Below are 17,695 nucleotides of genomic sequence, written 5' to 3' on the forward strand. Positions count from 1 at the left end.
ATTTGATGTTTCACATGTAGTTGGAATCACTTATTCCACATCATACTGCATGCTGTAGACTACTTTCAAGTCTGTTTCTATATCTCAGCTTAAATGTTGTAAGAATTTTACGCGTGGCGATGTGAGAAGCATGATATTGTTGGTGTAATGCAGTTTCAAACCCAGCATTATTGTTATTTTTCTGTAGCTGTACGAACAGCCAACAAAGAAGTATTGCTCAATATGATGTGTTGTACAGAGCTTAATGTTATCAAATGTCGTAATATGAAACTAAGCCACATGCTAGCAGGGCGGTGTTCCTTATGCGAATGCACTGTCGCATGCGGCGTGTTTGCAGTTCCACGCGTGCGCGCGCAGTCAGCGGGTGTGGTAGTGGGGGATGTGTGACGTCAGAAGGGAGCTATCCGCACACGTGTGAAAGCTCGGCACGCGTACACACACAAGTGCCGCGTTCTTGACCATCCCTGCTCCAAATGAAAAATTTAGCAAAGGCTTTCCATGTCTTGGTGTTCAGGATTTGCTTGTTTATAGAGTCTTCTCTTGCAATAGAATGAATGGTCTGCAAAGTTTATTCACATTCAAATTCCATGGCCACTATCACATCAGGGCACTACGGCCCGTCTGCCAGTTGGCAGCTTCTGGAGACGTGTGTGTGTGTGTGTGTGTGTGTGTGTGTGTGTGTGTGTGTTTTTATTTTTTTGTTTTTCTTTCAGCTACGATTCTTATAAACAACAGTTGGAAGTGAAAACACACAAACTCTCACTTCTGCAGAACCAGTTGGAACATACTGCCCATCACCGCCTGATGCAAGAAATTGAACAAATCAAAGCTGACATAAGTAAGTTTTTATCTACAACAATCTTTGATTTCTTCATTGGTGTGGAGTAGATACATAATTGAAACTGTGTTAGCAGTTTGTTGTTTCCAATTTCTGTGAACATACAACTGAAGGCAAGATACTAAGCCAAGATAAGTTTTCCTTTTGTTCTGTCTGCCATAGCACTCCAAAACACAGCAGCTTATGATAAATATCACATACAGTATTTAATATTTGTGCCCTGTTGCCAGACAGTAGAAGCTTGTTGTTGACAAAATTAAATTTATTGACAGTGAGGAGGAGAAAGCAGTGGCATTGCACGCAGAAAAGGTGGTGACAGCAAAATGTTAAAGCTGATACAATGCTGAGATGAATGGAATTGAAATATTTAAACCCCCCCCCCCCCCAAAAAAAAAAAAAGGGCAGCTAAGTGCCCACAATATACAGGGTAAAAAAGCCATGTATAAATATTGACAGAATTGTTAGAGAAGGTAAAGGAAACCCTTTTGTTACATGAACAAATGTCAACAGGTACACTGCTACCCAACTGGGGTCCTTGAAGGGCTTGGCTCTAGACTTCTTGTGGGCCTTTGTTTACAGCAGTTTGGCCACTTCCTATGCAACACATTGATATTGGAATCTCATTTGCAACATAATTACATCTTACTGTTAGGAATGGTCTTAAACGTCTAGCAGTGTCCACATCCATTCGTAAACAATTACATAGTTCTTGTTTAGGTTATGTTGTGTTTACATGAAAGTTACTACTAATATTTACAGGTTCTTCATGACTGATTACACTCTTTCTTAGCCCATGACATGCATTTTATTTATGGAGAGACAACAGTCAAGAAGAAAAGTGCCTGTATGCAGAAAGTCTTTTAAGAAGGAGACACCAAATCATTTCACTTTCCAAAGACATGATGGCTGTCTTCGTTAACCAGGATCCGTGAGACCAGAAGGATGTGTGAACTGTTCGGTTTGAGGAACTGTGAACTGTTCGGTTTGTGTTATAGTGAATTGAGAACCACCCCAGTGCCAGCAAATGCTTCATAGCCAAGTAACTAAATACCTACAGCTCCAAAGTTGTAAAATCCTGCACAAGACATGCATGCATTAATTCAAATATGGGGGTGTATCAGCTGATGACTTCATGTAATGTGTGGAATTCTCCAATAGTATCACAATACCAAGCCTTACTTCCAAATGTGTATCTTGCTTACTGATGAGGCAGCCTTCACAGTGGAAATAATATTCAGGAGCCATAACAACCATATCTGGACATTGGAAAACCCTAAGCCAACCTTTGTGTACGGTCATCAACAGAGACTTACCTTAAATATTTGGGCTGGTATTGTTCATGACTATCTAATTGGGCAGTATCTTCTGCAAAAAACATGCGATGAAGGAAACAACTAAGTATTTTTCCACAAAGTACTGCTGTAAGTGTTGAAGAAAGTCCCTCATTCAAGGATTAGGATGTATTGACCTATCAGCTGATGACTTTCCCTAGTGCTAATTATACCAACACCATCCTTGTCTTAAAAGTGTTTGTCTTGTTTATGATGATTATGGCTCCAGCATGACATGGTCCTATCACATTTTACCAATGATGTGAAGGAACATTTAGACAGTGTTTTGCCTCAATTGGATTGGTAGGACTGGAACACTACCAGGGCCAACATGCTCCCTGCCACACCCCTGTGTACTTTGTTTTATGGGAGAAGATGAGTTCGGTGTACAAGACAGTGGCAGACACTCCAGAAGAGTTGTGTGCCCATTTGGCTGAAGCCATTATTCATGAAACACCTGGTTCTTTTGAGCTTGTCAGACATCAGTAGCATGCAGATTCCAGTTGTGCTTTAACATAAGTAGATGACAACTCTAATATTAATCACATCACAGTTTCAACACTGTCCCTGATCATCACTAGAGTTAAAACCATCATGGACCTGCAGCAGGGAAAGAGTACAGTTGTGGCATTTTAAGTGGAGGGGTGTGTTAAGATGATAAGATAGCATGCAGGAAAGAGAGAGACTGCACAGAGGAAACTGAGGGCAGAATAAGTGAAAATGGGGATGGGTTAGTGGGGACTGAGGGATGGAGGATTATATGATGGACATGTTGAGGACAATACATCTTTGAGTTGCAGAGAGAGATCCTTATGACATGGATTGTGAACAGCTGTTGAAATCAAACATTTGATGCTCAGCAGTGTGTTTTGCCACTGTGTGGTCAACTCTGCTCTTGCCTACAGTCTGGTGGTGGCCATTCATTCAGATGGATAGTTTGTTGGTGGTCATGATTTTATACAAGGTGGAAAAAGTCACAACAGAGCTGGTATATATGTGTGAAAAAAATGGAGTATGATTTGTTGTAGGTGCATGTGATAGGGCTTGCACCAGGGTTTTTCGCAAGGTTATGACTCGTGTCAAAAGGGGTTGGGAGTAGTTGTGCCGTAAGGGTGGTCCAGGATATTTAATAGATAGGGTGAGGAGCATAATACCACTCAGAGAGAGGTAGGGAAGATTTTTGGTTATTTATATATGTAATGATCTGTAATAAAACCTCTGGTGAATAATGTGGGTAAGTTGTTCCAATTTGGGATGGAACTTGATAATCTGGAGGGTGATCCTTTGCTATCAGTTCATGGGTGTGGTTGGAAGATATGAGGCATAGTGGGTATAACACTAGAGATCCATTTGTGAACTAAGTTTGGAAGATAGTACCTTTTGGTACAGACATTAGTGGTAACTTCTGCACACAGGGCAATGGATTGCTTGTCACTGTATTTTGGTGGCCAGACTCAAGGATAGGGATTTTTTTGTACTGGAAAGTATTGCAGCTGTAAAAATTGAGGTACTGTTGTTAGTTGATGGAATCAATATGGAAAGAGGTTTTTATGGTACCATTGGAGAGCTGGAAGTTTCTCATCCTTAATTCTGTACCACTCTTGCCATCCTCCATTCCATTGTTCCATCTATGCTGCCCCACTGTAATTAATGACAGATACCTCACACGCATTACAAATTCCATACACCATCACCCTAATGTTTCAAAAATTATGACCAGGATATTGTCATTGATACACAGAAAATCATAAAAAATTCAAATATTACATAGTTGTAATAAAATGTTACATAATATTTGCTTTTATTATCAACAATGATGACATTATACTGGGGTGGGGGGGGATTATTATTGTTATTAAACCCTTTAATTGATCATAGGATAAAAAAAGAACCAAAATATACCTACCTTTTATTTGGGAGCATAACCTTGATTACTACAGCATAGATTCCTCAGTTTTCTTACTGTGAGGCAGGAAAACTGCTTAAGTTCTTAAGACAAAAAATTATTTCCATCATAATTTTGTAAATCGTCTTTTACTTAAGCACAAACTTCATTATGACTGTTTCGATTCGATCTGAGGTCCAAATCTCAGGTACCAAGAACACTGTGATAATTTATTTATCTATGATATAAATAAGGAAAAATTAAATTTTCAGTACATAAATAATAGACAAAGAATCATAAATACTATGAATAATTTTTCTGGTGGTCAGCTTAAAGGATTAATTTTGCTTTATAATTCAGGCTTGAAATCATATAAACAAGTATACAAGACATGTAGGTAGCATTGAGAGATGTCAGTACCTCTTATCTGATTCTAAAATACACATATCAAAAAACATTTTGCATCAGCCCGGTTCCCAGAACTCCTGAAGACAGGTGTTGACTGTAGATATTGTATCACAGACACAGTCCCTTTGACTGTTCAGAGACGTCACTAAACCTGCCCAAAGATGTAAACAGGTCAGATAGCCGATCAGTTCCAGTCATTCCACCATGAAGGAGGTAAACGGCCTGTGTTGTCTGTAGTTCAACCATGCCTAGACGGTCAATACCACGGTTTGATTGTGTCCGCATTGTTACTTTGTGTCAGGAGGGACTCTTAACAAGAGAAGTGTCCAGGTGTCTCGGAGTGAACCAAAGCGATGTTGTTCGGACATGGAGGATATACAGAGAAACAGGAATTGTCGATGATGTGCCTCGCTCAGGCCGCCTAAGGGATGCAGTGGATGACCGCTACCTACGGATGATGGCTCGGAGGAATCCTGACAACAATGCCATGATGTTGAATAATGCTTACCATGCAACCACAGGACGTCGTGTTAAGACTCACTGTGCGCAATAGGCTGCATGATACGTAACTTCACTCTCAACGCCCGTGGCGAGATCCATCTTTGCAACCACGGTACAGATGAGCCCAGTGGCATGCCGAATGGACTGCTCAGGGTTGGCATCACATTCTCTTCGCCGAAGAGTGTCGCATATGTCTTCAACCAGACAATTGTTGGAGACGTGTTTGGAGGTAACCCAGTCAGGCTGAAAGCCTTAGGCACACTGTCCAGCAAGTGCAGCAAAGGTGGAGGTTCCCTGCTGTTTTGGGGTGGCATTGTGTGTGGCTGACGGGGAGGCACCGTAGCGGCTGTACGATACGTGAATGCCATCCTCCGACCGATAGTGCACCTATATTGGCAGCATACTGGCGAGGCATTCGTCTTCATGGACAACAATCCCCCCCAATTGTGCACATCTTGTGAATGACTTAGGTACAGCAATTCTGGACCACCACCTCTGAAGGTTTCGCTGTATGGTGGTACAAAATGCAGTATGTGGTTTTCATGAGCAATAAAAAGGGTGGAAATGATTTTATGTTGATCTCTATTTCAATTTTCTGTACAGGTTCTGGAACTCTTGGAACCGAGGTTGATGCAAAACTCTCTTTGATGAATAAATTGTGGTTGTTTTTGTGGTAAAGCTGCCTTTAACTGAATAATTAACTTTTTATTTTTCTACATTTTTAGCTTTTAGTGCAGGTTTATATTGTTAAGTTGCCATTATAATTTTGTAATACAAGTAAATTTACTGTTTCAGAGGAACTGGAGGAGAAAGTAGAAAAATGCAAGCAGATTGAGAAAGATGGAGCGAAAAAAGTGAAAGACCTCGAATATCAAGTGGAACATGCTAAAGAGGTTATAGAAAAGGAGAGGAAAAATGCAGAGAAAGATATGACTCGGCTTAAGACCAAATCGGAGGCAACCCAAGAGAAATGGCAAAAACTTCAACAGGTAAATTTACTACATCTGATGGTATTTCAGTATAATTTACACCATCAGTACTGGCACCGTTCATTATTGTGATGGTTTTAGTATTTAATTTATACTAAATGCTCTAGTTATGCTAGATTGGTTGGCTAGGACACACAATACGAAGTTCCTTTGAATAGTAACAATACTTAATATTTTTATCAAGACCTCACAAAGCACATGGAAGGGGTGAAGAAAATAGTTACTGTTCATCATTAAGTGAACTGCAAGTGATTTCTTGACATTACAAATCCCCCCCCAGACGAGTGCACTGGATTTAAGAATGAATGCTGCACTTGAATATGAAGAAATTTTCTAAGATATGGAAGAATATCCATGTACTTTGATATCTATGTCATACCAACCAGTCTTTGCGTACTTTATGACTATCCCTCTCTTTGTCAGGAAAAAGTGACAGTAGCCACTGTCAGTCGAGTTGATGACACTTATTAGTCCCAACAAACCACTTAGGGTTAACCATTATAAACTTGGAATTACAAAGCTGATGTGACAGTGAAAAGAATGAAAACATGCGTAAAACCTCATTTATATCTCACTAGAAGTGGAAGTTCAAAATCATCATTGGGCAAGGATGAAAACTGAAATAGATTGAACTTATCAACTTAAGCAGACTGCATGTAGGACACAGGTGCGACCTATTCTTGAGTACTGCTAGTGTTTCTGGACTCCATATAAGCTTGAATTGAAGGAAGACATCGGAGCAGTTTGGAGGCGAGCTACTAGATTTGTTACCAGTAGTTTCGAACAAAACGTGTTACGGAGATGCTTTTGGAACTCAAATGGGAATACCTGGAGGGAAGATTATATTCTTTTCAAGAAACACTACTGAGAAAGTTTAGAGAACCGGCATTTGAAGCAGTCTGCAGAACGATTCTTCGGTCACCAATATACATTGCATGTAAAGACCACGAAAATAAGACATGAGACATAATGGCTCATACGGAGGCATACAGATGGTCGTTTTTCCTTCTCTTTGTTTGCGAGTGGAACAGGAAAAGAAATGACAAGTACTGCTACAGAGCACCATCTGCCACGCACTGTATGGTGGCTTGCAGAGTGTCGATGTAAATGTATCAAAGAACCATTCTGTTATTTGTGGCATGGTTAGGGAAACTCCAGAAAATCTGAATAAAGCTCACATTATAGGGATCTTACGTGCATCTCATTCCTCGTGAACGTACAGGAAGATTCAGCTGCCCCTACTCCTATGGGTTTTACACAACCCACAATGCCTCCAGAAACCACGCACAAGATTTTCATAGTCTCTTCCTCACTATGCACTAAGTATTAGTGCTACAGAAAAAGTGAACAGGATCTTTTTGTAGGAAATTTTGTGTAGTTAAATTTTTTACTGGGATATGTTTTAACTAGAGGCCATATTGTGAGGTTTTTTTTAAAAAAAAAAGAAAGAAAATACAAAAATTACGATCGATGCATTTTTCTTGAAGAACTCAAAAACTGTGGCTGCCAATGAAAATTTATTCCATTAAAAGTTCAACTACATTAAATTTCTTACAAAAGGTCCTGTTCATTTTTTCTGTAGGACTAATAGTTTGCATGAAGTGAGCGAGAGAATGTGAAAATCTCTCACATGGTTTTTGAAGGCATTGTGGGTCGCATAAATCCAATACATAGCATTTGCGATATTTTAAAGAACTCCGTGGCACAAGGCTTAAATTTACGATAAATATATAATTTTCTTCCTCATATTAAAATGTTTATCCAACTATGTGTGAAAAGAGAAGAGACAATGTTACGAGGTCTACTTTTTAAGTTTACACAAATATAGTGAAATAAAAACGTTTTTTTGGTAAAAATCATTTTATTTTTTTCTTTAGACAATTTGCCTTTAAGTTTTACACACTTTTGCATGTGTTCGAACCAATTTTATGACTTTTTCTCATTCTAATGTTTTTGCCTCAAAAATACTGTTTTGAGAGGATTCATTGTCTTGTTGCCTTGATAAAAATCACTGCCTATGCAATTCTTGTTGGACATAAATGAAGAAATAGAAGTTAAGGAGTAAATCAGGTGAATGTAAGCAGTTACACATTATGTAAGAATTCAGAATCTTGTGGCGGTAACATTAAATAAAAAGGTCTCGGGTGTGCAAATGCATCAAGTAATTAAAATTACATGAGCTTATTCTGTTCTACTTTAATTCATTGTTTTTCGCTGTCAAATGTTCATTTATTTGACAAGCTTTGAGAAAGCTGTCATCGTCATGATGAAAGCTGTGACATTTTTGTTTGTTCTTTGTGTCTCATGCTCTGAGGGGCTTAGTATTTGTTTTCGAATAGTGAGGATGTTATGAAACTCCGAAAAAAATCTCAATCTAAAGGTGTGCTGTGCTCCAATGAAGTGCTTGTCTGTTGGGGTGGAACAGTCATTAGTGGGCAACCTCTGGGGAAACTGCCACCTCTCAGTTGTAAGGCTTACCTAGGCAAATGGGCCTCTGTCAGGGTGGACCTTCAGTTCCCTACCTCCTCATGTCATCAGGATGGAACCCTGAAAATGTTCTCCTCCATCTCCGTGGAATGGATGGGCTGCTGATAGGTACCACCACCCAGTTTAAGAAGAGGGCTTGTGCAGTTAGTCCTTTGTACTCAGAAATTAACAGAATGCATGCTGCTAGTCAGAACATGTTTCTAATAGTTGAAAAGAAAGAGGAACTTTGAAATAGTTTCACCTTTGTATATTCAAAAAGGTTTAAATGTCATTGCTGGCACTTTAAAATCTGTCAGTTGATTGCACAATGGGATGCCATTGATAGAAACTTCTAGTTCCCAACAAGTAAAGAACCTCCAGGAAGCTCAATGCCTCAGGGAATATGCAATCGTAACTGAGCTATGCAACATCTTAAACTGCAGCAAAGTGTTGGGATGTGCAGAGATCTGGTGGACATCGGAAAAGAAGAATTGACAGATGAGTGGACCCAAGAAGATATTGTTGGTGAATGGGCCCAAGAAGGTTTTGTTAGTGTACAGAATATCATGAGAAAGGTGGCGGGGGATCTGTAAAATCCGACTCTGTTATTCTCAATTTAAAAAACTGTCAGAGCATGAAAAGGCAGGTTTCTTTGCTTAAGCATGGGCCCTATGTCCCCAATGTACTGTTTGAAATGCTAGCCCTCTGGGCACACCACTTTCTGATGTACAGGAGAAGCCACTTGTGGTAAATGTGATAAAGGCTGCTCACGGAGGAGTCATTTGTTCATCTCCTTTCAAGTACGTGAATTGCTCTGGGAATCACCCTATCTGGTGTAGGGACTGCAGCATGTATCTTGAAGAACAGGAGGTACAAGAACTTAAAACGAAGAAACACATCCTGTATGGTGAGGCAAAAAAGATGTGTAGGGCCATGTGCCCCAACATTCACTACCTCCTTTGCTTCAGCTCTTCAAAAGTGCGCGTGGAAAGCCAGTGCTGCAACACAGAGGTTGCTAGTATGATGCTTGTGGCACACAGGTTACTGTGCGCCATATTTTTTCTAGGTTTTATTTTCAGAGCAGAGAGCAGCAGCAATTTGGCGACCAGTCTGTCCTCTATTTTAAATTATTCAAATGAATTTGATTTGAGGCTTAAGGTTTTGTGAGATGTCCAGCTTGTTTACTAAAATTTAAGGGAGATGTTCTTAAAGTATAAACAGTGTGACTGGCTCACTCACATTTTTTGTAAGTGGTCAGTCAGTCGAATTTCCCTGTCGCTTTACTTCAGCTCTTCTGTTGTTTTTTCTTCTGTTTTAACCCTAGGTATAGTGCCTTAAAATGTGTGCGGTGAAGTGATTGTGTGTGTCAGTGTGAGATAGGTGGGAGTGAGTGAATGAGGTTTTGTAGATTTACTATTCATGGTGCGACTGTTTTTAGCCCTTTTATTGACACATGTCTCTCTTAATATTTGTAATGGTGCCGATAACCTCACTGTTGAGCATCTCTAAACCACACACACACACACACACACACACACACACACACACACACACACTTATGCACTGCTAAAGTCACTGTGGTCAACAAAGAAAAGGTAAACCTACAGAACATGGGGACAGATTGTTATTGGAAATGTTTGCAAGTGTGTATGTCAGTATTAAGAAAATACCCAAGAAAGTATCTGTGCATGTCGGTATTATTTTGTGTTTTACAGTTACAACATTTCATCACTATGTAATTTCATGAGCTGTGGAAACTTGAGCATAAACACTGTCTAAAGTTTTCAACCTGGAATTACATGAAACTGGAAGTGGTAATTTAGTCAGGTGTACTGTTAATGAAAATGGGCAGCAGCTAACTACAGGCTTGAAGTGACAGTTACTACTATCTCTTAACACCTATGATGAGATGCAGATATTTGTCTCAAAAACAAATTTGCTGCTTGAAAGATAGTTTATATTAGTATTTGTTCATTTCTTGTTATTGTGCAGAGTTAAATAACACTGCAAGCTACAATTCGTTCCGGCTCTTCATCTGATGCACTGACAACAATATGTATTGGTAAAGTCAAATGCTGAAACTGTAATACCTGCCACATGATTTAATTTTACTCTGAGTCCTTAACCTACACAGCTTAAAATTATATGCATTAACAAACATTGCCATATGCAAAAGAAATGGCAGATCAAAAAAAAAAAAAAAAAATCCAGGAACTGACATGGGATCAAACCTGGTATCATTTGAACTGCATTCCAGGATGCAACCATTGAGCTACCGCCCTATAATTACAAATTAACTTACATATGCATCCTCTTAGTCTTGTTCATCGATATTGAATTCAAGCATTTGTTTTGTCGTTAAAAATTAAATATGAGTTATGTAGTTACTGCTATTAGAGCCTAAGGAACAGTTTTGAAAGACATGTTCAGTCTTTTTTGGCTGCTGCCAAACTCCATGTATTTCACTTTCCAGTGAAAATATTTTGAATTTTGCTCTATAATTCTGCTGCTAAGTGTGTATAAAATTCCTTACACTAATCACATTATATAAGAGTCATCTCTTAGAAGTTTTATGATGTCAGTTATTACCTATAATCATTACACACATTACTTATATAGATGATAATTTCTTCACCTTGGCTCGCAGTTCTTTTAAACAAGAAGAGAAAAGAGAATAAAGAATAAGAAGGAAAAAGGTCGAGCTTCAGCAGTGATAGAATGGTGCATTCACATATTTACTTAACATTTTTTTGTGTTAATAGCAACTTCTTTATTATTTACTTTAACTTAAATTTGAGCAAAACAAAACCATTGTGTTGTAATGCCACTAGACTGTAATATTACAATTGCAGTTGACTTCAACTTGATCTGCAAAATTTCGTTGCTCATCTGAAGTCGTGTTCTATATCAATCTAATGTCAGCTGCTTTATACAACAAGCCCTACATGTTCTGTATTTGTAGAAGTGTTAGAAAAATTTATGAATTATTTTATTTTAGGATTACGAGACTTTAGAAATGGAAATTAGTGAACTGAAATCTTCACTGGAGACAAGCAAACAAGAACTGATAGATATTTCAGGAGAAATAACAAAACTTGAAGAGGCACATCAGGCACTTGAGTCTGAGTTAAAGTCAGTTAAGGTGAGTGGAAGAAGCTATCAATGGTTTCACTCTTTGTATACTCATTCTTATGTGGCTCAGAGTACATGCATGTCATGATAGACTGTTATTCTGTTAATATATGCTCAGTAATCCCTCCTCGCCTGACCATGGTTTGATGTGGCCCACTACGAATTCCTCTCCTTTGTCAGCCTTTGCTTCTCAGGGTAGTACTTGCAGTCTGCATCCTCAATTATTTCCTAAATGTATCCCAATCTCCCTCTTCCCCTACAGAGTTTTGCCTCTACAGCTTCCTCTAGTACCATGGAAGTTATTCCCTCATGTCTTAACAGATGTTGTCATCCTGTCCCTTCTTCTTGTCAGTATCTTCCATGCATTCCCTTCATTGCTAATTCTGTGGAGAATCTCCTTATTCCTTACCTTATCAGTCTACGTAATTTTCAACGTTCTTCTGTAGCACTGTATCTCAAATGCTCTGAGTCTCTTCTGTTCATTTTTACTACCATACAATGCTGTGCACCAAACATGTATTTCCAGAAGTGTCATCGTCAAATTAAGGCCTTTGTTTGATACTAGTAGACTTCTCTTTGCCAGGAATGCCCTTTTTGGCAGTGCTAGTCTGCGTTTGATGTCCTCCTTGCTCTGTCAGTCATTGGTTATTTTGCTGCCTACCGTATTTACTCGAATCTAAGCTGCACTCGAATCTAAGCCGCATCTGAAAAATGAGACTCGAAATCAAGGGAAAAAAATTTTCCCGAATCTAAGCCGCACCTGAAATTTGACACTCGAAATTCAAGGGGAGAGGAAAGTCTTAGGCCGCACCTCCAAATTGAAACAAAGTTGGTCTATTGTAATATGAGACACAATTTAGGTCGAATTAATGACGATACAGCTACAGTAGTTTGGTTCGAGTCGTAAGCTTAGCAGTTAAGCTTTACCAGGTAGCCATTGCTATGCGTCAGGCACTCCGTCCGTATTTATACGGATACCCTTCCTTTTTAACGTGCTGCGTCTGGTTTGAATCGGTTGCTTATTTTTTTTATCTGATAAGTGCCGTTCTCTTTGTTATAGGTGTTTACGTCACTCTACGCTGAAAATGCATTATTGTACTGTGTCATGCATTGTTTGTCGCATTCTGATAATGAGTGTTTACGGCCTTTCGCCGCTCGCGGCATGGCTTGCTTTTGAGCGCGCTACCGCCGCTTACAATAAAAAAAAAGAGGAGTTGTCTCATTAGCGAAACAATGGCTAGAGACTGCTATTTGTTGTTACTTACACTGCTGCTTTCTTTGATAATGATCAACAAGAACCAAATAATGTACTGCGTATGATAGATGTTCTGAATGAGAGTTTAGCTAAAATTTTTCTCAGTGTGAAAATCTTTGCAGATGCCTCTTTTGTACATTACATTCTGCACAGAAATCAGTCATCTTAGAGTTAAAAATGTAGTCAATTGCCGTGCTTCATTTCAGATTGTATCACTATTGCGCATAAGAATAATACGAATATAAACATGACATGATATGTATATTCTTCCGTATTTGCTGTTGTCTCACACTAGTTTCGTAGGTTATAAGGCAGACAGGATTTAAATGAGATAGCAGCAAACACGAAAGAATACATGGCAAAATGTTTATATTCATTTTATTCTTATGATGAAGAGAATACTGCATGTGATTCACAATTCATAAAAGTTCCTATTAGCAACCATCTCTTCTCACAGGTAGGAAAAAATTCGGAACGTAGAGTTGGCCATATTGACAAGCATCCCAGTCTTGCCAGTCGGATTTTCGTAGTACATTGAAATGCTGCTACATTCGAAGATGAACAATACGGAATTTGTATTTACTTCGTTGGATAATGTATGAAAATGCAGTGGTCGAAACTCGGGGCGGAGAAAAAAAGCTCGTCTTCCACTTTTATTATTATTATTATTATTATTATTATTATTATTATTATTATTTACTGATGCAGAGGTCTTGGTGCCAGTATTTATCTTTGTGCCTGCAAAGCATGCCTGTGTAGCGCTACATATATTCGACGGCGGAAGTTAGTTGTGGCGGCACCTACCAACATTTTTCAGAACTTCCGCTTACTTTACACTCAATTCTAAGCCGCACGTGGTTTTTTGGATTACAAAAAAATGGAAAAAACAAGTGCGGCTTAGATTTGAGTAAATACGGTAGGTAGCAGAATTCCTTAACTTCATCTACTTCATGACCATCAATCCTGTTAAGTTTCTCACTATTCTCATTTCTGCTACTTCTCATTACTTTCATGGATTCACTCTGTCGATTTTCTGTATTCATTAGATTGTTCATTCCATTCAGCATATTGTGTAATTCTTCTTCACCTACACTCAGGATAGCGATGTCATCAGCAAATCGTATCAATGACATCCTTTCATTTTGAATTTTAATTCCACTCCTGAACCTTCCTTTTATTTCCATCATTGCTTCTTCAATGAACAGATTGAACAGTAGGGGGGGAAATACCATAGTCCTGTCTTATGCCCTTTCTAATCTGAGCATTTCGTTCTTGGTGTGGATGATATTTTTCCAAAAGTCTGATGGTATGTCACCAGACTAATACATTCTACACACTGACATGTGTAGTTGTTTTGTTGCCACTTCCCCCAATGATTCAGGAAATTCTGATGGAATGTTATCTATCCCTTCTGCCTTATTTGATTCTAAGTCCTTCAGAGCTCTCTTAAATTCTGATTCTAATACTGGATCCCCTCTCTTCTAAATTGTTTCCTGTCTCTTCTTCTATCACATCAAATCTGCCCCCTCATAGAGGCCTTCAGTGTAGTCTTTCCACTTATCCACTCTCTCCTCTGCATTTAACAGTGGAATTCCTGTTGCACTCTTAATGTTACCACCCTTGCTTTTAATTTCACTGAAGGTTGTTTTGAATTTTCCTCTCTGCTGAGTCAGTCCTTCTGACAATCATGTCTGTTTAGATTTCTTCACGTTTTTATGCAGCCATTTCATTTTAGCTTACGTGCTTTTCCTATTTATTTCATTCCTCAGCGACTTGTATTTCTATATTCCTGTATTTCCCTGAACTTTTTTTGTAATTTCTTCTTTCATCCATCAACTGAAGTATTTCTTTGTACTGCCTACTGAGCTATTCTTTCTTGCTTATAGCCTTTGAGAACTTTAAGAGTATCTTGTCATTCCTTAGTACTTCTGTATCCCACTTCTTTTCGTATTGATTCTTCCTGACTGATGTCTTAAACTTCAGCCTACTCTTCACTACTGTAGTGTGATCTGAGTCTATATCTGCTCCTGGGTACGCATTACAATCCAGTATCTGATTTCGTAATCTGTCTGACCATGATATAATCTAACTTAAATCTTCCTTTACCACCCTTTCTTTTCCAAGTATACCACCTCCTCTTGTGACTTTTCAACAGAGTATTCGCTATTACACTCTGATATTTATTAAAGAATTCAATTGGTGTCTCTCCCTACGACTGCATTCTAGCCCCCATGACTAGTAGTTTTTCATCTCCCTTTACATACTATATTACCCTTTCAGTATCTCCTCATATATTTTCTCTCTCTCTCTCTCTCTCTCTCTCTCTCTCTCTCTCTCTCATCTTCAGCTTGTAACATCGGCATGTATACCTGAACTATCATTGTCGGTGTTGGTTTGATGTCGATTCTGACAAAAATAATCCTATCACTGAACTGTGCACTGTAACACACTATTTGCTCTACCTTTGTATTCATTACGAATCCTGCTCCGGTTATGCCATTTCCTGCTGCTGTTGATATTACCGTATACTCACCTGACCAGAAATCCTTATCTTATTTCCATTTCGCTTCGCTGACACCTACTGTATCTATATTGAGCCTTTGCATTTACAGTTTTAGATTTTCTGGCTTCTCTACCACATTCTTGCTTCTAATGTTCCACACCCAACTTGTTAACTATTCAGTCTTTTTCTCAAGGTCACCTCCCCCTTGACAGTGCCCTCCTGGAGATCCAAGTGGGGGACTTTTCCAAAATATTTTGCCAATGTTGAGATCATCATGACAATTTTTCTATTACAGGCCACATGTCCTGTGGATACACATTGTGTGCCTTTAATGCAATGGTTTCCATTGCCTTCTGCATCCTCATGCCGTTGATCATTGCTGATTCTTCCACCTTGAGGAGCAGTTTCCCATCCCAAGGGCAAGAGGTGCCCTGAACTTCTGTCTGCTCCTCTGCCCTCCTTGATGAGGCCATTGACAGAATGAGGGTGACTTATCATGCTGAAAGTCTTCAGCCTCCAGTGTTGATTATTAATCAAAAGTTAAGTGGTGGCGGATTTGGGACCAGGGATGTTTTGATTACTAATCGAAGACCGTACCCCTGGCATAGTCCATGTCAATTCAGGCAGCCTAGGAAAAAAATCTTACCTTCATAGTCTCGGATGTTGTTGGATTTAGCATATGTTAAAGTGAAAGAACACACATTTTTTTGTTTCTTCCAAAAAAATTTCTGCTCAGAGATATGGCCCTCCAAAGATGACACTGTGCATACAATTTTGAAGATGCGAACTTTGGAAATAATTTTAAAATGCTGTATCTATGAAACAGTTCTAGCGATTTTTTTTTTTTTTTTTTTTTGAAAGATAATTGCTTTATGATTACAAAAATCCTCAATTTGGACTTACCTGTCAAAGTTCTTTTACTATAGCATTTTGAACCTTTTTATAATTTGTGGAATTTTCAATTTTTTTTACTTCAAAAATGCCAATCCATATATTTTTTTTCTGTTGATTAGTTCCATATAGTTCTCCATTCCCTGAAAAGGAGAGCTTCCACTTTTGGGTTGAACAGGTTTTATAAACAATTGAAATTTTTGCCGTACATAAAACCTATTTTATTACCACATAAGAGGCTCATAAAAATCAAAACCTAGCCTTATTTAACATAATTTTAGTTTTGAAAGATGAGTAAGAGACTCGTTTTCCAAGCATTTTAAATGGTTCCAAAATGTATGTGAAAGGTCCAAACACTTAAAGGTTTCGGTTTATATAACTTCCGTGCACACTTGTACTGAAATTAGCCAGTCAATGAACTAAAAATATGTTCCACTGATTCAGTATCTTTCTTTGCTGTAGAATGATGCCTTCCTGTTGAACCAATGGGAACTGGAGCACTTACAGTCTTCAAAACGTTGTGAACAGAAAGTGAGCACTGATGGTGGTGTTGTTGTCCTTCAGCTGTAAACCTATATCTAGCAGCTGGTCCATAAAGTTCACTACAATTTCATTTAACTCATAACTGGTGCCTATAATCTCTGCAATCCACACCACAAACATCTCCCTTCTCAGGTTGTGAATCTGAATATTATCCTGCTGTTTCTGAGGTGTTGGCCTACCGACAAAATTTCTTCTATCTTGCTCTTTAAAGTGTCTGCAATATGAGCTCGCTCATCGCTTTAGTCCAAAAAAAGTGTCTCGTGAATTTCTTTCATAGGAGTAGTTTGTTTGGACCGTTCTTCTTATCTCTGCTCACAGAATTCTTAGATTTCCTCTTTGGACAAAAGAATGAGGACTGTGGATGTGTAAGATTTCATGACTCTCATAAAATCCCCAGCATTCTGAATCACAGCTGTATTTGGTGTGGAAAGATTATGTTTTGTAGCATGGTGCTTCAGCAGGCCTCCTACCCCATCACAAGGCCCCTTCCCATGAGCAGTAGCACTGTATGCCCAGTCAGTTGGCACAAACGACTTAATTCAAACAGCTGGTAACGATTTTTAAAATGACTAGGCGCACCATCAGAAATAATGATCATATTCTCTGCTCCTGTTTGCAGTTGGAGAATTTTGCGCGTTGCTAGCAAAGCCTTTGCTGAGTCATGTCCTGTGTCATCACTTATTACTGCAAAACTTGTTGTCTTGTTTTGAAAATATGTCACTCCTGTAAAAATTGAAACCTGGTCATTACTCCAATGACAACCTTGTACTTCTTGTGGGAGAATTACAGACCAGCTCTCAGCAAAATCATGGTGAAGCACCAAACATAGTTCTTCAGCCTGTACGTACCCTTTCACTTCTGCAATGTGTTGTCATTGCAATTTCTTCAGATGCTGGTGTGTTACTGCTTTCAGTGACCATTTACCAAGTTCATCAATGACACTGTCAAAGGCA

The 17,695-nt window shown here is 38.8% G+C and overlaps 1 protein-coding gene across 1 annotated transcript in view; it reads left to right on the forward strand.

Moving 5' to 3' along the window:
* Positions 1-17,695, forward strand: part of LOC126190921 (structural maintenance of chromosomes protein 2) — a 196,073-nt gene that overhangs the window by 160,209 nt on the left and 18,169 nt on the right. Inside the window, exons 15-17 of the mRNA XM_049931555.1 lie at positions 714-838; positions 5,759-5,952; positions 11,417-11,560. Of these exons, the coding sequence (XP_049787512.1) occupies positions 714-838; positions 5,759-5,952; positions 11,417-11,560 (463 nt within the window). The remainder of the gene's footprint in view (positions 1-713; positions 839-5,758; positions 5,953-11,416; positions 11,561-17,695) is intronic.

The sequence above is a fragment of the Schistocerca cancellata genome, chromosome 6, assembly GCF_023864275.1.
Source record: "Schistocerca cancellata isolate TAMUIC-IGC-003103 chromosome 6, iqSchCanc2.1, whole genome shotgun sequence".
In the NCBI taxonomy this organism is placed as follows: domain Eukaryota; kingdom Metazoa; phylum Arthropoda; class Insecta; order Orthoptera; family Acrididae; genus Schistocerca; species Schistocerca cancellata.